General features: G+C 39.4%; 1 protein-coding gene across 3 annotated transcripts in view; it reads right to left on the bottom strand.

Annotated features, from left to right (window-relative positions):
• PCDH19 (protocadherin 19) overlaps positions 1–24,223 on the bottom strand; it is a 113,690-nt gene that overhangs the window by 40,075 nt on the left and 49,392 nt on the right. For 2 of the 3 annotated variants that reach the window (XM_003420019.4, XM_023538882.2), the window contains 2 exons: positions 14,823–14,881; positions 6,762–6,934 (listed from right to left, as the gene is read on the bottom strand). In XM_003420019.4, the coding sequence (XP_003420067.1) occupies positions 6,762–6,934; positions 14,823–14,881 (232 nt within the window). The remainder of the gene's footprint in view (positions 1–6,761; positions 6,935–14,822; positions 14,882–24,223) is intronic. The other variant, XM_023538880.2, reaches the window with a different exon arrangement.

Raw genomic sequence — 24,223 nt, forward strand, 5'->3', positions numbered from 1 at the left:
CTAAAGGGAAAATGAACACAAAAAATACTCTACAAATATTTAAATCCAAGTATAGATTCATGTTTTCCCATTCTGACAGAGTTTATTTATGGTTCTTAACCATGTTATGGCAGGACACAAAACAATGTTAAATAGTATGAAAAACCAAAAGAAGATAATATAATCTCGATATTTCAATGGGCTTTTTGGGTGTATGAAGCAGTCCATATGATTTGACCCCACAAAATAACTTGACCAGTTTCCTAGCTACTATTCTATTGGCGATTTCCATATTTATCAAGGCCAATAGAACTTGCTTTTTCATGAAGGGAAAACATTCACCTAGCAAGTCACCCAAATAGAGCATACCATGTTGGGGCCTGGCCTCTGCTAATCTTCCAAAGGGATTCCATTACACCAAAGTGTCCTCTTAAATACATTTTGCTTTACAGTGTAAATCATCTTAATTAATTTCTTCACTGATCCTATATAGTCTATTCCATATTGGATCATTTGTGCAATTGGGCCATAAACTCCTAGAGAATGAAATTCTTAATTGTTCAGTGTGCTCCCTTTATATAGCCTCCATCCTCCAATGCTTTCCAAATGCTTAGAAATACAGAAATTCTTAGTGTCAACCAGTCAAGAAAGCCCCTGACATTTATTCTCTTGATGAATCATAATGAGTCCCTTACCACAGGTAATTATTAATAATAGTAAATTAAAACAGGCATTGAATAGGAGATAACTAAAAGTTTCAAGAGGATCAGTAAAATGTTTTCATTACAAAAAAAAAAAGGGATAGTAGTTCTACTTCAAAGCAAATGAACAGTTGGTATTATTCCTAATGTCCTAATGGAGAAACTGATGGTAGCCTGTTCTAAAAGAATTCTCTGACCAAAGAACCCACACCAAAATAATGCTAGCAAATGACTGTTAAGAGCATGGATGTTTCCATTAGTAAAGGGCAACTTTTATCCCAGGGACTGTTTAGCTAATAAAATGTAAATGAGACTTTGGAAGTAAACCAATTATCTGGTGCAGCAATGTAGTTGAAATAAATAAAGGCATCCACCTCTCACCTCTCATCTCCCCTGCCCAGCCATTGCTGAAACCAAGAAAGAGTAAAATTTCTGAGTATCAAAGGAAAGTGGGGACTGGACATTACTGAGTAGCATGGAGTGCCTCCAAACCAGTGAGGTAACTGGGCATGTTAGAGATACATTTATCATCCTACAGTGGCACGAACCAAAGGTAAACAGGAAATTCAACCTCAGAGCAGGTAGATTAAGGAAAAAAAAAGTTTACTAATGTGACATTGTTCAAATTAGAACATCAATGAAGAATTTTTTATGATATCCTCATTGAAAATAACATTTTGATTTTAACAGTCTTCTCAGATTGTTTCTCTTGTTTCATTGGCACAATTTAATAACGTTTTTCAACAGTCTCAAGCTCTACTCTTATAATGACCTCCATAATAATTATTAATTTCATTATTGAACTGACCTTGGTCACATCAGTAAACCCTAGAAAGCAAAGATAAAAAGGTGATAATTTTCACAGTTGATAACAGCAATAGTTGACACATTAAGTTCTCAGAGCCAGACACATAGTGGGCACTTGAGAATACTGTTGAACGAATGAGTGATACATATCTGTGCATGGACTGTTCCTGCCTGGTATTAGAATATTGCATACCTGAGAGCAAGGTAAAAGAAGCTAAAACTGAATAGATCAAAAGTCACACATATATAGTTACACTGTATACACATACATTTTCCTGTTCAAGTAATTAAACATTTTCACCTGTATATTTGCAAGAAGATGACATTTCAAAAAGATTCTGTATGAGTAAAACCTGGGGAGAAATAACCACATGAATTGCAAAACAGTGTATCTAGCCTCAAAGATGTTAATTCAGGTCCAGGGGGATCTAATCAACCTCTTTGTTGAAGTAAAGATAAAACTTTTTGACAGCAAATGCTATTCTGATAAAATGGAATTTTCAATTACTCTGTGAACATCTGGTCATACTACCATTCCTGGAGCCCAGCAGCACACCGCTTTGCAATGTCACAAAATATTCTCCGTTGAGAACTCCCCATTTTGCCAAGAGACTAATTGAAACGTGTGTTTGGAAATTTAGTGAGGTGAGAGGTGAGTCAGGGGGATAGGTAAAAGGATAAAGGAACGGATGTTCAGTCACGAAGTAATTTCATTAAAAGACGAAAGGAAGTTACACATTGTTGGTAGAGTGTTGAAAGTGTAAATGTTTCAATACACCTGTGGTTGAAACGAGGCTGCATAGTGTGCAGCCTCCAGAACATTTTCATGGCTAATTTGTAACAGCAGTTGGCATTAGTCACAGATCAAGTCCTTCAAATCCATGTTTTACACAACAAACGTTAAATGATATTCAGGTGATGAAACTCATAAACAAGTTTAGTAAAATGCAGAAGCACCTACACTTCCAGAAATAAAGCAATCATTATACTGCATTTGGGTGTGCTTGGAGGTGAAAAGCAGATAGATGTTACTCCAAATATTTGTGTGTTGCTTCCATTTGCTATCAATTAGTATGGGAGGGAAAACAATTCAGTGTTGAACTCCAACTTGGGTGCATATTAGAGCACTCATGAATCGACTCGACGGCACTGGGTTTTGTTAGAGCACTCATAGTCATATTTTCAGCTGATGAATTTATAATCGATAATTAAAATCATAAGGTAAGAGAGACTGATCGTGATTTGAATCAAACAAAGTAGATGGGCTTGGGACTACTACGTACAGTTCTAGGATATGATCCCCATGAACCCAATTTCCTATCAGGAATACATATTTAAATAAGCATAATGGATATCCAAGTCATCACAAACGGTCATGGAAAGAAGCAAGGAGGAGCCAGAAGCCTATTAACTCCAGACTACTTAAGCCAGAGATAACCCTGATAGGAAGAGATTCAAACCCGGTGATACCTCCAATCAAACAAGCCCATGAGCCTCTGGCACTTTTGACCACTCTACTTATCAGTTACACTTCTTAGACATGTCTGCAGAATTGCATTAAAAAATGTTAGTCCCTACCAGATTTTACCAAATAACTCAATTTTACCAAGTAACTCAAACCCAGGGAAGGGAGACATTGGCTAAAAGACTTGAGTGTGACTCTCAAGCTCCGCACCAAATCACCACAGCAACAAAATCAGGTAGTAAAGCCTGCCAAGTGACAACAGGTATTTGTTCTTAAGGCACTCTGAGAGCTACACAGAGATAGCATTCCCCCAAAAATAAATAAGCAGTGGAAAGCGGAGGATAAAGAATTCTCTATCATCTTCTTTTCTGAGCAGCTACAATAATAAGAACTGGGACCAAACTGAGACACGTTAGCTTATGGGCACTGTAGATGACAAGTGAATTTGAAATGCAGTCACCTGGCAACCAGGAAGTCAGCTCAGCCAGTTCATCAAGCCACTGACCTAGGCTTAGGCATGTAGAGAATGATACCAGGATTGATAGTAATCCAGAAAGCAGAGATTCTTGCTATTCCCTCCTATCTCCATCCTAATCTAGTACATGAATGTGTTTGGCTGAGGCAATCAGAACAAAATCCAAATTTCCCAGTGGCTACACATCTGACTTTTGCCCTTTGAGTGCAAAAGTCTTCTAAATATTCTCCTTATTTAGCTGAATACAGTGATTCTGGGTCCCCATTCCCAGGAATAGTCTCAGAGAGGTTGGAGGAAAGAGTGAAAACTGTGACTGAGCTTTTTACTCTGACAGTCATGCAACATCTCTGACATTTACACTGGACATTTCTTTGCTTTAATAAAGTTATAAGAACAAATCCCAAAGGAACATTTGGCAATGTGAAGGAGAACAGAGTCCAGGTGACTCTCGGAAAACAAAGAGCAAATACAGTTTGTACTTTTTCCTCAAACACTGGCAGTACAATATCAGCTCATTGAACAAACCATTCCTCCTCAAGGAAAAAAAATTAACAGATGCATAAAATTTTCTTTATTTTGAAAATCCTGAGATTCCCCATCAATCAAGCATCCACATATGTGCAAAGAAATATGCTGCACCAATATGCAAATTAGAAAATCACAGAGAGAGCTACAAACATGAAATTCAAGGTGAGGCAAACTCCCCAACAAAGGTGTGAGGGACATTGGCCCAACTTGGAAGTTGTTCTGAAAGGACTAAAAGAAATATTATCAGGATTTAAGTTGGTCTGGGAAGTTCATCATAACCCTCACTCTTCTCCAGAGACACTCACCCAAACCTCAAGAATAGTTCAGCTCTGGAACCCCCAGGTTTTCAGGATACCTGGGTTCAAGATGCCTATCACAGTGTCAATGAACCAAAGAGACCTGTGGCTTTTTTTTTTTTTAACTCTAGAAATCCTTGAGACTTTCAGTTAAGGTCTGAATCAAGAGAATATTCCATTTTCCCTTGTCACCTTTCCAAAATGGTAGTCCTCCGAAGCAACAATATCATACTGCCCTGTAACAAATATAACTAGGATGGTTATGAAACCAGGAATAAGCAGTTGATTCACCCAGCGATTGCCTTTCCATCACTATGCCTTAGGATAAAATGAGATATATTTGTCACGTGAATGAAGGTTTAACAATGATGTTAATAAGTGAAATTGTTGCTGTTGTTTGAGGTGGCAGTAATCATCCCAAATTAACTGGTGACACAATCTGTGTGGCAAGCCCAGAGTTGACTTGGGACACTACAATTAAAAGAATATCTTTATGGACAGCTTCCGAAATAGTGGACTATCGCAAAGTAGAACCTGAGATATAAATAAGACCTGAATTCCTTTTATGTCTAAACTTTAATGATTCACCCAAGTTAAAAAGAACAATTCCAAGGGTTGATTCAAGGTTTGGCCACCTCTGGAATAATGAAAAAAATGAATATACATGCATGCAAATGGAACACTGAGAAATAAAATGTGAAAGTGTTGCTAAAATGGAACAGCAATGTACGTATGTATGTATATATATGTATGCATATAGCATCTTATATGCTGGAGTGTCTTTTAGGATATTGCCACACATTTGCTTTAGAATACTCTCATTATTATCCAATCTACATGGTGTGTGTGTGTGTAAAATATGTCCCACTGGTAAGAAACGCTCCCTCAGAAAAACTAGCTGCGGTCCTCCGATATTGTTTTCCTAGAGAAATGTGACAAAAAATTAAAATGGATGTTGTTCTAGTCAGGCATAAAGTGGGAATCAATTACGACTACTTCCTTTCCTGGAGTCATTTCATTTTAGAAAACATCTAACTAAAACCCTTTCCAATAGAAATGAAAAAGCATTTCTTTGAGACACACGGCTAGTAAATGATACATATCAGTCTGTATCCTATGACACACTGCTAATCCTCTGAGAATTAAATTGCCTCTGTTGCAGTTATATAAATGTTTGATTTTTTTTTTCATCTTTAGTCATAGTAAGGTTGCCCGGAAACTGTATTATCTCTGTGGATGTCACCACTCACCAATTAGAGAAGGCAGCAGTGCAGAATTGGTAGTGACCTCTACATATTACAAACTTTGACACTTGGGTTTGCTGGGGAGGGGATGGATTAGACAGTTTAATAGAATTGACAGTGACTAATTTTTTTCTATGGAAAACATTTTGTTTTGTGGATTGTGCATTTCTTTTTCTTTTGGATTCATTTACAAAACCAAAACAAAAGCATTTAATGATGTTTACAGTGAAATGAAACAGCTGAAGACCAGCACATAATCACCATATTTTGTTTTCTCGTCTTTAAGTCTTTTAGCGGTGGGGCTTCCAGCTGAGCTTGAGTCTAGCTTTTTCAAGACATAGCCAAGCGTTCTGAAGCTTCACTGAGCCTAAACACCAAGCAGAATTCATAGTTCTTAATTGAAAAGGGCAGGCTGTTTTGCATAGCATGTTTGCATCAGTAAAACATTGAAAATGACATTTGTGCCCAAGTCCAATTGAACGTTTCTGCCTTAGCTGAACTCTGCTAATGTTTTTATAACCTGGTTTATGCCTAGCACTGTTTTAAATAGCTCCTCTTGCTGAAGCATGTGTGGCTAAATTCACAAAAATGCTATCTTCTCCACACACGAGGATGCTGCTCATGACATGTGCTTTGAGGTGTTTTCCTCAATAGTAGACTGATTTACACATTCTCTTACCCTGAGCCCTCCTATGACGAACAGCATGGATTTGTGTGGTAGCTAGAGGAATTTGGTATAGCATCTACACGGACAAAATGGGAAGGATATGGGCTTCCTATTCTCAGTAAAGAGTATTCAATCTGTGGTCAGAGAAGACAGTATCTCTCTGGGTGAAGCTAACCAGCCTGATATGAAAATAAGACCCACCTGTTTGGTCTCATTAGCGTTATATTCTCTGCGACTCAACTGATCAGTTGAATTCATGTAGTAAAGCAAAAAGAGGCACTTATTCCTGGTGAGAAGGAATCCACTCATTTCCTATGTGCTCAGTACAGTTATTACTGAAGAGAATATATGCAATATGTATATGTAGTCAGCTTTTAAAATGCCTGAACATTTTACGTTCCTAAGGGATCCACTCTGGGAGGGTAAAGAAGAATCTGGCTAGCCATCAGGACATCTCGAAAACCTGTACATGCTGCTGAGATATTAGCTCAATGGACATCTTGATAATACGTTCATTAGAGTAAGGTGATACAATGTGCCTGCAAACATTCTGGGTTCCTCGGAGTCCACTGTGTAACTTACATCTAACCAGCCCTTACCATGATCAGGCATTTGAGATCCCATGGAGGTCACGCTGGTGTTCAGCATGTCATTGACAGCAGTATCACAATACAGGCTCCGCTGGACATCATGTTCACTGTCAGTCTGGTCGCTCTCCTCATGTCCACTATCCTTCAGGCTGTTGCCCTCTAAGTCCTTGAAGGTGGAGCTGCTGGGTTGAAAAGAATGATAGTTTACAACTGTGATAGATGTGACTTAAAAAAAAATCTTTCAGAGCCAGGATGATGTCAGCTCTGTAGTGAGGCCAACTGGGGCTGGATTGCCCAACACAGTAGGGGTAAGAGGAAGAGAAATTTCCATTTATAGATAATGGAACTCAACTCAATAGAGAGGTTCCCACTATTGGGTGCTGATGCAGCTAATATTTTCATTCACTTATCCTCGATGCACTACTACAGGCAAGGTGGAAGAAGCTACAAATCCGAAAGGACCACCCCTAAAAGAATGTCATAATTTCAGAAGTTTTTTCTCTTCTTATGCAAAGGAAAATAATCATAGCTAATGTCTACTGAGGAATTACTATGTATGAAGCACTGTTCTAAGTGCTTCTCATGAATCACCTTTTTTTAATCATCACAACTCCTTAAGAGAAAGATGCTATTAATATTCCCATTTACGGATGAAGAACTAAGGCACATGGAAGTTAAATAACTTGCCCACAGCCACTCAGCTGGTAAAATGTGGCAAATCTAAGACCAAACCAGGCAATCTACCTCCAGAGCCTGGACCCATAACCACTGTGCTATATTGCCTCTCCAAAGGAGGCTACTAATCAACTGGAAAAGGCAAAAATGGCAGAAATCAAGATGGTGCAACTAAAATAGAAAGGATATCAGTATCGGATAACCCACATCCATTTTAACTGAGAAAGATTCAAGGAAAAAGAGGAGAGGGAGAAGCTAAGAAGAGGAGCGCCTTGGTGAATGGAAGGTAAAATCAAAGTGAGAACCAGAGTGAGCACCAATATAACTACAGGGGTAGCCATGCTAAGAACATGAAAATTTTCAGCTCACGAGTTTGTGGGTAAATGTTTCTTGCATTTGTTAAAAAAAAAAAATCAATCCACCACACAATACACTGAGCATACTGTCCAAGAGCCCCATGCCATTTCTTACGGAATAGAAAATAATAAATAAGGTGCATCCATAGAGGACCTACCTGCTATTCTAATAGTATGTTCTATCAGCATCTGCAGCTGTGCTACACCGTGGACCATAAATTATGTATCCGAAATACCTACTGACTGGTTATATCCATTCCCTAGTCAGTGAGGAAGTAGCAAAGGCACATTCAAAAAAATGTGTTGTGGTCTCAACTAGGTACAGTGACATGCTTATGAATTAGGACAAGCCCCAACAGACTTACTATCCCTCTGAAAAAAGGAGTCCTGTGGAGATGACACTGCAAACATGTGTGGTCTGCTCCACCTTGAACACCTACAGGCCAGGCTCTTTGAGGTTTTGATACGAATATTCAGGATATATGATGGAGAGCTATGCCACAGACACAATGGATACATTGTCAATCTCCATCCCTTAGTCAAGAGGAATCACAGCAGGTTTTTAATATATGACCAGCCTGGATGTGGAATGCTTGCTGCCCTGAATATGAAAAGGAAAAGATCAAGAGGGCAGTAACCGGAAAGCCGTAATTATAGAAAAAAAAAAAAAAGGAAGAGTATGAGAGAGTGATGAGAGAGTGAATCATCGGCCTGTTTGCTAATTATTTTCAGAAAGGATAACTGAGCATCAACTGTAGTAAAATGAAAATCACTCCATAGGCCAGCACTTTCAGCTCCTCCAAATTATGTAATACAGCTAACTCAAACCTGTGGACCCACCAGGACACAGTTCTATTCAAAACCCAATCATTCTATAGAGCTTTTATGGTCGAAAAGGGCAGCTGCTATTTTTTTTAAGTAGAAAGGGCAAAAATTATAAAACATTGAAGGATTAGCTACTAGTGTTTCAAATTTTCCAGCTTTATGGCACAGATTCCAGGGCTTCCTGTAAATATTAATCTCACAGTTTGAATAGATTCAAAATTTGTTTTTAAGAAAAAATATTGGCACCCCTGCATCTTGGGAGAAATGAAATGACCTGCCTGGATGATAATATATTAATGGCTTCTACATTCTTAAAACAAATATTAATTTTTCAACTTGCGTATCTGGTATCTGAAGCATATGGGGCTTTCTTTAATCCACAACATAAAATTGGCACTTAAAGCCAGATAATTCAACCCTGAATTGACTGCACTTCAGCAGTGGCCAAAACTTGGTTGATACATATAATGGTGAGGGATATAGTCTAAGAGCAATGCAATTAATCATACCTTAAAGCAAGGTTTCTCAACCTCAGCATTATTGACATTTGGGGCCAGTTAATTCTTTGCTGGGGGTGGGGTGCTGTCCTGTGCCTTGTGGGATGTTCACCCACTAGATGCTGGTAGCACTCCCCGGCACCCAAGGTATGACAACCAAAAATGTCTCCAAACATTGCTAAATACCCCCTGGGGGCAAAATCATCCCCAGTTGAGAATCACTGCTGTAGGTTTTTAAAACTCTATTCCTGTAATATGTTAGATTTCCAGACTGTAGCGGAAAGGGCACTGAACTTGGAGTAGTTAGACCAAGTGCTAATCCTTAATCTGCCACTTTAGCTATGTGATCCTGGGTCTGATATTTAATGTCTTTGAGCCTTAATAGCCTTGTCTGTAAAATGTATTCATCAAAACCTCCTTTACAAGGTCATTTTGAGGATTCACTGAGATACTGTACATGAAATACCAGGTACACACAGATGCTCAATAAATGGTTATCGTTTAATATTATCATTACTCCAGAAAGTAATGCCTTCACTGAATTACAATTCAATATTATTCTCATAGTCTTTTATAGGACTGATATAAAAAAAAAAAACAGTGCCATCAAGTCGATTCCAACTCCTAGCAACCCTATAGGACAGAGTAGAGCTGCCCCATAGAGTTTCCAAAGAGCGCCTGGCGGATTCGAACTGCCAACACTTTGGTTAGCAGCCATAGCACTTAACCACTACGCCACTGGTATAGGAAATGTATATTTTTAAAATGTTTCTACATCTTCTGTGAGCTATAGCCAGGCATTGCCCATTATGTTAATTTCTCCTAAAACTCAGGTACAGGAAAAAAAATGTTCTCCTCCTATCAAATGTTTATCCTTCGTTTACTGGATTATGAGAACTATATGACTCAATGTACTTACCATTTTGTCTTGACTTCTCAAAAGCTTCAAGATAAATATAATGTTTAATTGCAGTGAATTACCCCTCTGGGTGCCAAGTATCTCTGTCCAGCTTTTCCTAATTGGTTTTGGATCTGTCTTTTTAATTTAATCATCCTTTGTATAGGCACTTTAATATTATAAACCACGTCAGCTTTTGTGGGTTTTTTTTTTTTTTTTGGCAGAATAGACAGGAACAATAAAACAATTCATGGGATCGAAGACTGGTAGTGTGAAAATGAGAAGTTATGTATTACTGGAAGAAAAAACAAGGGATATAAGGCCCCATCCCAATCTTGGTATAGTTGACTTATTTAAAGATCAGTTTGCCCATGTGCCAAACTAAGTACCACTTACTCTGATCTTATAAAGACATTCAATGGTGGCTTAATGAATGGATTTGCGTAAGGCAGTTTAAGTCCCAGTGAGCAAGATGCTGCAAATTATAAAAGAGCCTGGTTTAAATGGTTACTCACCCAAAACAAATAACAATTTATGCCAGGCATAAAGAATGCTGATTTCACTTGCTATATCACCTGTGTACCTCTTGGGAGAAGAAAGACTTTTAAATCAACTTTCGTGGGGCAATAAATTGGGGGTGTCTGTTTGCAATGCTATTGTAAACGTTAATGTTTCTATTACTGCTCTGGTGGCCAACAGAAGGGCAAGTTTGTTTGAAAAACACTGAAAACAGGGCTCTGCACACAATAGTTACTCAGTTAATTCTTGATGAATGAACATTACTCAAATGGTAACCCACATTTACCCTTCAAAATATTAGAATTATTTTCCAAAAGACAGAAGAATCTGAAAGAAACTGTCAAATCTTCCTGGTAGATGACACCACATGCCCACCAGACCCGTTGCCGTTGAGTTGATTCCAACTCATAATGATCCTATAGGTCAGAGTAGAACTGTCCCCATAGAGCTTCCAAGGGGCACCTGGTGGACTCGAACTGCTGACCTTTTGGTCAGCAGATGTAGCTCTTAACCACTAAACCACCAGGGTTTCCACCACATACCCAGGGAATGCAATATAGGAGTAAGAATGAGAAGGGAGAGTCAAAAGACTATTGTAACTATATTTAAGGAAGATCCCAGAGTGGTTCCCAAACCACTTGTATCATAATCACCTTGGGAACCTGTTAAAACTGGGGATTGTCTGGGGATAGAGCTAGAGGCTCTGCATTTAACAAGGCTCCTAGGTGATTCTAATGTACACTAAAGTTCTGAAATCGCTGGCTTACAGGGAAGTTTAGTGCTAGTTTTTTTTTTTTTTAATGGGAAAATGGTGAGGTTTTCATCGGCCTCTTTCCCCCATTCATTCAGTAAACATGAACCAAGGACTTGCTATATACAAGGCACCATACCAGGCACTGCAAAACTCCAGAGCAATTTGTGTGGAAGTGGAAAGCATTATGCACGGTCTCAAAGCCCAAGCCCATTTTCCTTTCCGTACTGCTTCAGTGCCTTGTTCATTTCCTGCTTTATTTTTTTGAGCTACAGCCTCATGCCCTGCTTGACACTGCTCCAAAAGCACCACAGAAGTGAATATTGGACAGCAGCACAGAATAATGGCATGGGGAAGGAGAGCATTGCAGCAGGGGCAAAGCACCTCTGCTGGCCTTCCTTGCTCCAAGAAGATTGCAAGGAAACAAACATAGCAGTAAGGAAGCCCATCCCGAAGAAACTGCAGACTGTCTTGGCTTGTTAATCTGGAACTCTCACAGAAGCCTTGGGTACACCTGCAGGTTACAGGTGACGTTCTGAAAAAAACTCCAGAAATGCAATGCAGAAGATTATGAGGAATGTGCCATATGTCTCTATCTATATATCTGTTAACTATATCTTTCCTTCCTTTTCCCTTCCACATCTAGTCTCCACCCTTCTCAACCTTGACTTGTGCCTATGAGAACTTCCTTGCCCTCTGATCTTCCAATGAGTTTTGCCAGTGGAGATCAGAGGGAGGGAGGGAAGTAATGTCAAGGCATTGATTCCCTCAGCTCCCTCCCTGCAGTGTCACTTCATGACTATCCCTCTACCAACAGGAAGTCGCTGTCCCTCTCAAGTCAACATTCCCTGAATGCTCCCTTCCCTAGCCCTTTCACAAGCATTTTTAGCTCCTCTACTGTTCTTTGTGCCAGAATACTTCAGTATCCCTTTTGGTTCCCTAGCTTTGCCCAAGCCTTTGTAAATAAATTTTCCTTAAATCATTCTAATTTGAGTGTGTCTAGAAGGAACTTCAGCTGATGCAGGGAAGAACCAGAGATGGAGAATGGTAGCTGCTCTTCAACTACCCAAGGTAGAGAGAGGTAAGAGAGAAAAAGAAATCTATGGTAAACAGTCTAGCCAAGAAGGTGAACAAACTGCTGAAGAATGTCAAAGAGAAGGGTCCAAGAAGCATCTATGAACGAGTAGAAAGTGGAGAGGAAAACAAGTTCTCAAAGTTGGACTGCACTTGGATTGGCATTGAAGAAACAAGAACTTGATAGTTAAAGTAAAACTGATAATCTAATTCAGCATTTCCTGGCCTGGAACTTTTTCCATGCATATAAATGGATCTTCAAGAACTCACATATAGTGACATCCCCTTCAAACATTACTATCAGCTATCTGAACACGCTTTACATGGTTTTATCACCTGGTGTTAAGTCACTGCTCTCTTTTAACATTTTCCACACATTTTACATTTAAAATGGTTAGTCCCTGGAAAAGCGGAGTACACAATATTCCTGATATCTTCCCAGATATTGTGCTTTGTCAAAACTCAATCCATCCCGTAAGTTTCAGGGTTTTTGCGGTTTTCCAAAGCCCTTGTGGTTCAATAAACAGGACCTGGCAAAAATGCATGTCTACCTGAGCTTTCACATGTTTCCTCTTAATCAAGGTGGCCCCTGGTAGAAGCTGCTATCTTTCATTTCAGGCAACATCAGGAGTCTTTTCCACCAGGAGCCAATTAAGTCCAGGTTGTGGCATTTCGTGTATATGTGTGTGTCAACAAAAAGCATTTAATTAATCAAAATCAGAGGTTTCCAGTGAGCCCAAAGCTGCTGTGAAAGTACACATATCCCAGAAGCTAAATGACCGAACCTAAGTTTTCATATCATCAGTTTTCCTTGTGAATTGAGTATTCAGGGCTAACTTGTGATGGTCAGGGTCCATGGGAGTTTCAGCTTTCAGCCAGGCTACGAAAATCAGGCTCATGCTATCAATTTAAGTTGGCCATAGAATTTCCAGGTACCCAGAGCTGGCCAAAGGGACTTATGAGGATAAAGCAAGTCACTGTTTTTACCAGAAGTTTGTTTTTTTTAAAGGATTTTTGAAAATAACCATACTAATGAAGGAAACAACAAAACAGATTTCTGCTGCAAAGTCACTCTAATCAGTGCATGTAAAGAGTTTTTTTTTTCCTCCTAAGCCAAATTAGTTGGATAATTTTGAATTCCTCACTTTTGCTTTAATTACGTGGGCCAAGAAAAATATCCAAAATGGATTGCTTTCAACCTCTCAAAAAAATTCACAACTACTCAATGACTGGTAATACTGGGATATCTGTTTTCAGATGATTAACGATCATCACTTAAGGTCATAAGCAATCCCAGACCAACACAGATAAAGCTAGCATGTTTTCAGGGGCTACTTCAGCATAGTAAATTAAATTAGATATGGATTAAAGTTGCCTGCACAACAAGCTAGTTTTTACCTTGGATCGTATTCTTCTGATGATATAAATTCATGGGATGAAAGCCAGCAAAATAATAGAATTTTCAGGCCTCCTATACTGAAGCTGTAATATAACCTGCTTGCCTCTCTATTTCATTTCTATTATTTTAACAAATACACTCGGAAGTTCAATTTTAGCTGCAGAATAACCACTGGACCATTCAAGAAGCTATTTACATGAAGTAGTAATAAAGGCATTATCTGAGTGGTCAGTACTGGTTTTTCTGCATGGGAAGCTCTCTGCTTTGCTTAGCTCTCCCTTCTTAGAGGTATTTCTGAGCCTCTTGTCCTGCCCTTCATTAGCCTGCTTTAGTGCCCAGACTGGAATCTTCCTTAGGAGTCTTCAGCTCTGTACTCACATACATTGTGGCTCTGTGCATAGCTGACTTATGGCCGTTCAATCACACAAATCTCAACTTTGAATGTTTCATTTGAATTACCCTTAAATATTTTAAGAAGTATTGAATCAGGCAAATATCTTTTCTTTCCCTCCCTCATCTATACAGTATTTAAAAAGATAAGGTATTAGTTTATCTGTCATTAAAATACCCTTAAAATGATTTCAAAGTTGTCAAAGTAACAGCAATCATGAAACTCACTGGAAATTCCACATGAAAAAAAAATTTTTTTAAAAGCTCCATTTAAATAAAGTGAAGAGCAACAAGAATTTTTACACCAACAAGATTTTTAAAAGTATTTTCTAATATTAGATTTCTAAATCATCACACAAAACCGTATTTTAACATGATCCCAGTTTGTTTTTAAATGTGAGTGTCTATACATCCATTTTGATGTAGAGAAATCTGATAAAATGCCAACAACTATTGCCTTTGGATGATGAGATTACCAGCAATTTTTATTTAGTTTTTTATCCTTTCTTTGAATTTTCCAAAATTTCTACAATAAGCAGAAGTTATTCATTTTAAAATCTGAAAAAGGCATGGTTTAAAAATTGTAATCTAATTTCCTTTTTATATTAAATTTAGTGACGCAACAAAGTGGAGAAGTGGATACAAAAGATGCAAGTTGTAGAAAAAAGGCAAGCAAACCAACATACCTTTTGATTAAATGGGCTCGGCTGTTCACGTAGTTGGAGTCAAAAGAATAGTTTTCAGTCTAAAATGGGAGAAAAAAAAAGATTTAAAAAGTTACATAGATGGTTCATGAGAAGAGTCAAACTGTGCTACTTAGGGGGAATTTTTGAACTGGGCAAGAAGTAATTAATGAATTGGAAACCAAGGCCATCGTAGGGCAACAGCCAGAGGAATGCTTCCCACCTCCTTGGGGCCCTGGGGACTCTGTGGAGACATCTCTCATCTACAGACCAAGATGGACTTGACACAAACATTCCCCAGAATATGGCTGGCTACTGACCATGCAACCGCTCATGAAGAAGATACAACATGACCCCCAATCTTTACAGAAACTAATTGCTTCCCATTCCCCAGTGGACACAATTCTGTACCCATCGACTTGACTGGAAGTTCAAAGGTATTTTTACTAGTAGTAGGTAATTAACATGTTGAAATATTTATTCCATAGGTATGGAAATACAAGCAAGGTAATCTCCCACTGTGAATTTAAACTCTGCACTTCCCTTTATTTTAAGCAGGGCTTCTAAGCAGTTCTAAACTGTTCAGTCATGGCCAGTGGAAACAAGGCAGGGCTTCAAACTTATTTGAAGCGGTTCAGTCAGGGCTGACTGAAACAAGGGCAGCATGAGTTGCAAAGCAACCAAACCTCTTGCGCTTGGGCTTTTGATCCAAGTTGGAAACAGGCAGCTGTGCCCTGCTCAGAGATGGTGGCTGACCTCACCACTTTGAATATGTGTCGCTCTCCACAGTCCTGCCAATAATCCCATCTGCCCATAATCCAATCTCCCAAAAATTAGTTTCCCCTGATGCGGGAGATGGGATTATTGGCAGGGCTGTGGAGAGCGACACACATTCAAAGTGGCACAGTCTCCTGCTATCTTTGAGCGGGCACTGCTGCCTGTTTCCTACTTAGGTCAAAAGCCAAACCACAAGAGATTTGGTTAATATGCAACACATAAGCTCCCCTCCTTTCTCAGTGGGCCATGACTGAACCACTTCGAACTGGTTCAAAGCTTGCCTTGTTTCCGTTGGCCATAACGGAACCATTTAGAACTGATTCGAAGCCCTGGTTTTAAGACATTTTGCTCAGCAATGGTTATACAGAAAGGTCTTTGTTTTATCAAAGATATAAAAGCAAACAAGTATTATCCCTGAAACAGAGGTGAAGGGCAGTACACAGGGGGTCCCAAAGCCTTTCATGTGAAACACAAAGCTTCAAGCAAACCCCTGTCTCAGCTTCTATCATTAAAACACCAGTGTCTAATCTGGTTACAGCAGATTGCCTGAATAAAGGCTTTACAAAAGCAAATGCAGAATACCTGCCAGATAAAAGGGATGGGAAAACAGCTTAGGAGCACCTCGTTGGGCGGATTGGAGGAAGACAGCCTTAGAAGGGGTGGAACCCTGGGAAAAGTCTATACTGAAGTAAATCAATGTCCTAGTAAAGTGGGTCTTACACCAAAACTACTCTCTTTGAACTTTTGTATCAACTAAAAATATCCAAGGACATCTCCTTCTGCCTCCTGCCATTGTACCAGAAATTTCCACCACTCTTTAGGGGCCCCTGAAATCACTTCAGCTGAGGATACTTAGAAAAGGAAACACAAGAGTTTCCTAACAAACAATATAGCAGATTCCTTGTCTGGTTCGCCATTTTCTAATTCTTTCAGACAACTACATCTCAGACATTAACTGTACTAACCTGTTGCCATCAAGTCAATTCTGACTGATAGTAACCCTCTAGGACAGAGCAGAACTGCCTCATAGGGTTGCCAAGGAGCACCTGGTGGATTTGAACTGCTGACCTTTTGGTTAGCTGCAGTAGCACTTAACCACTATGCCACCAGGGTTTCCTTAACTGTACTAACTAGGCTCTTAGAAATCAGGGATGCAGCCCTTGTTCTCAAGGAGCTCACAGTTTGGTAGAGGAGCAAACAGGACAGGTAATATCAGATCTAGCCACCACATGGGCACCAAACAGCCAGCAGTCAGGGTGGGGAAACTAAGTACCTAGAGTAGGTGGGGACGGGAGTGGTGGGGATGGTAGGAGAAAGTAGGAGAGAAGATTGGGGAGTAAACCAAATCCCAACATTGTCCTACACTTACCCAGGCATCATCATACCCCCCATACCCCTTATTTGAAGATAGGCCTGTAATGTCCACTCACAACTGCTTTTATCTAGGAGGTAAAATCCCCTTTAATGTAAACCACAACTAATTATTGGTGCTTTTGGGATGAATGGATTGGGAGAGTAAAAATCAAATGGGTCAGTTCGTTTCTAATTTGTTCATAAGAAAATGAATGTTGACATTGTTGCAAACAACCATAGGAGGAAGAGGCAAACTTAAAACTGTGCTGGGAATACATTCTAAGTGTTTGCCGGTAGAGGTTATCAATGAATCAAGCAATCTGTCAGTCAACTACCAATCATTTAGTTGTTGTATCAATGTTAAAGGCAAAAATGATGTTGGTTAAATGTACTCTTCTATGATATTCAGTGTGAGATCTAATTTAACAAGTAGAAGCCTGCCAGGCCTCCCATAAAAGCATGCTATCCTGTTCAAGTATGGAACTAGTTAAGCACTCAGCACAGTTCAATTATTAGTTTCCTTGTAAAATCTTGGGCAAATTACTTAACTTCTGTGTGCTTCCGTTTCCTCCTCTAGAAAGTAGGTATAATACAATATGAGTCCAAAAGAGAATTTCAACTGCATTCATCACAACTCAGGTAGCAATCCTCACACCCTGCTTTCAGCAGAACATGAAACCCCAAGTAGGATCAGGAGTTTGACCTCATTCAGGCAACAAAACAGTAGTCCCTTTTCCAGCTCAGCCTCCAAATTTACCAAATCATTTTTTCAAGAAAGTAGATAGACACACAGATTACAAAAGGAAATCGAGAGGGTACTGATTTTGCAGGAAAAGCAAGAGCAACATCCCAGGCTACTGTCATGTTAAAGAAGTCAGTTTTGAAGTAGAATATTTTAAGTAATTTCGCTTACGAGGATGGCCCAAACTGTGTGCACTGCGTATCAAATATGGAGCTCTGTGGTGCCAGAACTACATGTTAGGGCCCATAAGCAAAACCATACAAATTTTATCCCTGATGACCGTACTACTCCTTAGCCCAAATGGAGTAAATATATCTCACCATGAGGATTTGCATTCACAGTTACTAAATTAAAAGAAGACAAAGTCACTCTCTCTGGGATACAGTTCAGTGAACCCCGGGCAGATGTGTCTGACATGATCTGCCACGGTAGGTAGGAGAGAATCATTGAGGCTTATCCCCTTTCTATACTTCTTTCTCTCTCCTTTTTTTTTTTTCCTTTCTTTTCTTCTCAAAGAATAAACCACCCATTCTTGTAGGCCCAAGCCTTCAAATGTAAATATTCCATTCCCCAAACCCTGTCAAACCACAATGGGCAGATGGTCCATGCGGCATTCTAAGCAATTAGAAGCACTAGTCAATGAGGCAGGTTCCTAGAACTAATTTTCCCATAGTGAATGAGGCCCTGCTGATTCATTCATTCTCTTTTGCCTTTGTAATCGGTCTCAGGTCTCTTTGTGAAGCAGCTTGGTTGCAGTTATGGGAACAACCTATGCAACAGAATTTATTCTAATTGGAGGGAATGCATGATTCTGGCTTCATGAGGACTACATTCCAAACAACTGAGCTAACTGACCATAGATAGCCAATTATATTTGGGTCTATATATACCAACATCAAGTTTTCTAGCTTGTACTGGTTCAAGGTGTGTGGTCAAACTCAACCCCTGTGCACTGAAAGAGCAAATATCTTCATACTTCAGGTGAAGCAGAGAGTGAGCAGGAAATAATCTCTTGGTAATGAATAGTTTGCATACACTAAGCCAGTGGTTCTCAGTCTTGACTGCACATTGGAATCACCTGAGGAATTTTATTTTTAAAAATACTAATGCCAAGGCCCCCACTCCAAGAGATTCTGAGGTAACTGGCCTGGAGTGGGGCCCAGGCATTGGTATTTTTAAAAAGCTTCTCAGGTAATTCTAATGTACATCCAAGGTGAAGAATAACTGTCCTGAGCAAAAGCCTGGTGACAGACTTTGACCTGATGTGCTGTGTTTTTTAAGGCAAGCCCAGGTGTTTAGAAGATGGCACCCCTCTTGTCAGATTATCTGCCAAGATCTTGTCAGTATAGGGTAAAGAACCTCAGCAGAAATATACTTTTTAAAACAATAATAAAGGAGATTTTCTTTTTTGCATGAAAGTATTGGCTCATGGTTAGCCTTATTTAATCAAAAATTTGCTTGACATTATTCCAATCCCCTCTCTAAGCACTCTAAATGGCAAATAACATGAAACATTTGAGAGGGAAATTTTTCCCTAAATGTCACATTAATTTCACTAGGAAATGTCCCTATCTCTAATGAGACAGCCAGGTTAACACAGGAACACAGCAAAGAGACAAGAACAACATTTGTTCCTGAAAACCCGAATTTTGACATTAAAAAAAAAAATGAGTCTAGGGCAAACTTTTATTTTCAGTCTCAAAGGTAAATAAGAATCACTTTCTTATCATTTAATGTATTTCTCTCAAATCCTTTCTCTGCCTAGAAGTCTTTATTTGAGAATTCACTAAGAGCAGGCTTCTCATTTGGTCTAGGTTTAATGAAATCTTGATTTTCTGAAACCCTCAGAGCATACATAATTCTGGATAGCTGAGTTTTCCCCTGAAGTACTAAAACCTTGATGTAAAACTCCAACTATTCTGCCTTGTTTATAAAATGTATCGTACAGTTCCCGTCCATAAAATAGATTATAAAAGGTATAATTTAATCTCTTATTGCTTACTTAGGATCATCTCTTTGAACGTAAATTATTATACTATGCACACTTGGCCTGCATACTCAATGGACCCTCAGAGCACTGTGCTTTTGAGTTTTTGTCTTTAACTTTTACTTTATGTCCCTCACCAACTTTTTATCACTCAGCTGTTACTTCTCAGTGCTGCTCATATACCCAAAGCAGCTCCCCTTCCATTTTGAGTCTGATGCTTCCAAATCTACTGTGTTTTTGAAAACTAGATAAATATTGTTAGAATAGTCTAGAAAATAAGAGTTAATAAGTTCTAGGTAGAGAGCTGAGATGTTGTCCTAAGAGGAAAATGACACGATCTTTCATATATGGACTTTGGTGCAATGTTTTGGTTTTTGTTTGTTTGTTTGTTTGTTTTTATCTGCTCAGGAGTTGTCTTTGCTTACAACTTCTTTCCTGTCCTCAGTTCCCTTCTGGACATGTGAGGTTTCCAGTGAGACTTCTGGGTGGGTGATGTGTCATTATGTCTGCATGTTAATAAGTTTAACACATCAGAAGTTGAATACTTCCACTTTGTCAGGCCCCGAAGGTACCAGAGAATGCCCTACTTTAATTGTCATTCTGCATTACTTTTATAGTTCACTGAATGGTGCCCTAGTCTCTGGAAGAGTGACTGCGGCTCTTTCAGCACCGCATTTATCACCAGGAAAGACTTCAACCCTGAGGAGAAAGAAGCCCAATAAATGCAAGTATCCAGGATTAGAATCTTTGCTCAGTGACACAAATCCCCAGGTCACCACACCAAATTAAAAAAGGTTACAGACTCTGGGATTGAAACAGAGATTCCCCAAACCTTACGGTTTTCATTTGAAAATGAACAGCCATTTTAAATCATACTTTTAAAGCCTCATCAAGCTGAAATGCATTATAACTGCAATCTGTTATTTTTTTTTTAATATTTAACTCTTAATAGTCATTTTAGCAATACAAATAGGGTGACTAGAATCCCACGTAAGACGCATGGCGAAGTGATTTTAAAATACTGGTTATTTTCTCTTAACTGCTGACTTCCAAGAATGCTAATTGTGCCTATTGATCAACAATGAAAAGGTCCATAACCTTTTCTAAAAGTAGCTGCTGTTTTAGATGTTCAAGTGCTCATCTCCTCACAAAAGTGTTTTTTGGAAATGAATTGACAAATGGCTTTTTCTTCTTCCTATACCCGACACATAAAAATGAAAATGTAAATTTTATATAAAAATAAAGCCAACATGCCTCCAGCTAGAATGTGTATTCAAAGACTCATCCATCCAGACAGCAGCAGCTGAAGCATGGTAAAGATGGAAAAGAGGTGCTATCCCTCGAGTTCCCATCACTAGAAAGCTCGTATTACTCTGAACTAGAAAATAATCTGAGTAAGCTCCTACTAACCACACCTATTATCTGGCATATGCTCTCCACACACCTCCAGCCCTAATTCTCCCTCTCTCTTATGCACACACACACACATGCACACACACACATACCCCCCCCCACACACACACAAACACACACAGTTTGATGACAGCAAGCAATGTAGTATGGTGGTAAGACCTGCATTCCATTCCCATGTATGGACTCTCTGATAAAACAAAAAATCAAACCCACTGCCATCAAGTCTATTCTGACTCATACGACCCTATAGGACAGAATAGGCCTGCCCCATAAGGTTTCCGATGCTGTAAATCTCTAAAGAAGCAGACTGCCACATCATCCTCCCACAGAGCAGCTGGTGGGTTCAAACTGCCAACCTTTCCGTTAGTAGCCGAGCACTTAACCATTGCGCCACTAAGGCTCCTTAACTCCCTTTTAAAGCCTTCATTTATCCGTGTATAAAATGAGGAGAATAACCCAAATGATCCCAATGTTCCTTTCAAGCTCCAAAACTTCCAGGATTCTAAAACAAGGTAGCTTTTATTCATTCATCCACTCAGTCACTAAAGATGTGACAACCCTGTATTCCTCACAGAGGATGAAAAAAGAGATGAAGACACACCTGTGTCCTCAAAGAGGTCACAAACTAATAGACCAGGGATAGTCAAAATGTCAGCCATTCAGGAAACAAGAGAAATACACAAAAAGAGCTTGACATATACCTACCTGCAGATATATGCCTGTACTTGTACACAGACCTGTAGAGTGCAACTTTGAGAATTATTCAGCTATTTTATAGAACTAAATAGCAACCTAATGCTTGACAAAGGTAGGTGGTTCACAAAGAAGGGTGTGAAGGCCCTCATATTTGTCATATATATATCATCCATGTTATAAATGCAGGAACCCTTCCCTTCCTATCAAATAGGTTATAAAATTCTTGAGGTTCTTAGAATGACACATGTATCTATCCCTTCTGCTCCTTTTCCATAGCTTCAACACCTTGTGCCACAGTTTCCTTGTCTCCATTTTCCTTTTGCTCCAGCCCATTCTGCAAACTGCTATCTGAATGTTCTTCCTCACTATTTTTATCACATCATTTCTCTTTTCAGGACCCTACAGTGGCTCTTGGTTGCATGTAGCATTAAATCTAAATTAAATCCTTAGCTGAGGATTCATCAAATACAAGTCCTCTACTTCCCCTATACCTAGCCAACCTCATTTCTAATATATCTCCATCACTGATCATCCCATATTGCTTAGCATTTTCCCAACATTTTGTATGCAGACTGTACAATGTAAATATGCACTCCCTCAGGTTCTATGATTATTTTGTGCGTAGTATGTCAGTTCATCTCCCAACTGGACTGGAAGCTCTCTTTGAGGCCCCTATGCCATTTGAATAACTGGGTAGTGAAGAAGAACTTATGCATTCGAACTGTGGTGTTGGCAAAGAATGCTAAATATACCGTGGACCGTCAAAAGACAAACGAACAAGTTAGTCTTAGAAGAACTGCAACCACAATGTTCCTTAAATCCAGGGATGGTAAGACTTTGTCTCATTTACTTTGGACGTGTCATCAGGGAAGACAAATTGCTAGAAAAGGACACGAATGAGGTAAACTCTCAATGAGATGAACTGACCCAATAGCCACAACAATGGACTCAAACATATCAGTGATCATGAAGATGGCACAGGACTGGACAACATTTTATTCTATTATACATAAGGTAGCCACGAGTAGGATTGACTCCTCGGCAACTAACAACAACATGCCATTTGCCAAAATGCTGGACATTGAGCAATTATTCATGCGATGCATCAATTAATGACCAGAAAATAGATGAAAGACATTAAGAATGAAGCTAGGTGTCACAATTAAAGCATATGACCAATTCTATTAGGCCAGGCTAGTCCTCCTATCTCTTCAGCGTGCACCCATTCTGCACACTGTTTTCTGTAATTACAATTTGTCCTCTGTCTTCACTCCCAGCTGTTATTATTGTTAGCTGCAATGAAATTAGCCCCTGATACACAGTGACCCCATGCATAATGAAATCAGATCATTGTGATACATAGGGTTTTCGCTGGTTGATTTTTTGGAAGTAGATCACCAGCCCTTTCTTCCTAGTCTGTCTTAGTCTGGAAGCTCCACTGAAACCTTTTCAGCATCACAGCAACAAACAAACCTCCAGCGATGGGTGGGTGGTGGCTGCGCTTGAGGTGCATTGACCCAGGTCTCCTTCACGGAAGGTAAGAATTCTACCACTGAAACACCACTGTTCCTATCACTCTCAACTATCACACAATAGTCTGTCTATACCTTCCAGGGATAAGATGACATAGTTAGGTACTTTCTGCCCATTTAAATCCACCAGTCCTACCCCATCTCTAGGAATGGCATTGGTGACACATGATAGCTCATCCACACCAAGGTAAATAACATTTCTGTGATAAGGTTTCATTAGATTGTAGATCTCTGAGTCACAGAATGACAGTATGGCAGCTACTTTTCTACATGTAGAAAAAGACTCTAGAACTCTACTGGCTTTCCAGGCTATCAACAGGAAACCCAAGCTATGTGGTTAATATCCAATAAGTCAAGTTGAAAGAGTTCCCCTCTAGGAAGCTTTTCATTACCACTCCTAAAGTTTCATTGAGGCCATTGATGTGATCGGCCTACCTAGAGGTGGCAAAGATGGCCTAGGCCAAGCACTTTTCTCTGCCCTCATCTTTGATTGGGTCCAAGTTGTGCCTGTAGAAGAAAAACCCAGTGGTAAATTTCACTACAAAGGCTTCGCTGAGAAACCTAGTAACTGTCTGCAGGAATTCATGCACTTCAGAGGCAAAAAAAATAAATAAATAAACCTGCTGAAAGACCAGGTTGAGGAACATACCATCTTAACAGGTGAACACAGCCTTTTGAATAAGGCCCTTGCACTGTTTTCTAAGTCCTTTGTGGGGCATAGTACACTATAAAGTAGTATCTGCTTATGAAAACTCTCAAGAACCAGTTAATGTCTAGTCTACATTGTTGTTGTTGTTATTCGGTGCTGTTGAGTCTACTGTGACTCATAGCAACCTTATGTATAACAGAACTAAATGTTGCCCGGTACTGTGCCATCCTCACAATCGTTGCTATGTTTGAGCCC

This window comes from Loxodonta africana, chromosome X, assembly GCF_030014295.1.
Source record: "Loxodonta africana isolate mLoxAfr1 chromosome X, mLoxAfr1.hap2, whole genome shotgun sequence".
Lineage (NCBI taxonomy): Eukaryota > Metazoa > Chordata > Mammalia > Proboscidea > Elephantidae > Loxodonta > Loxodonta africana.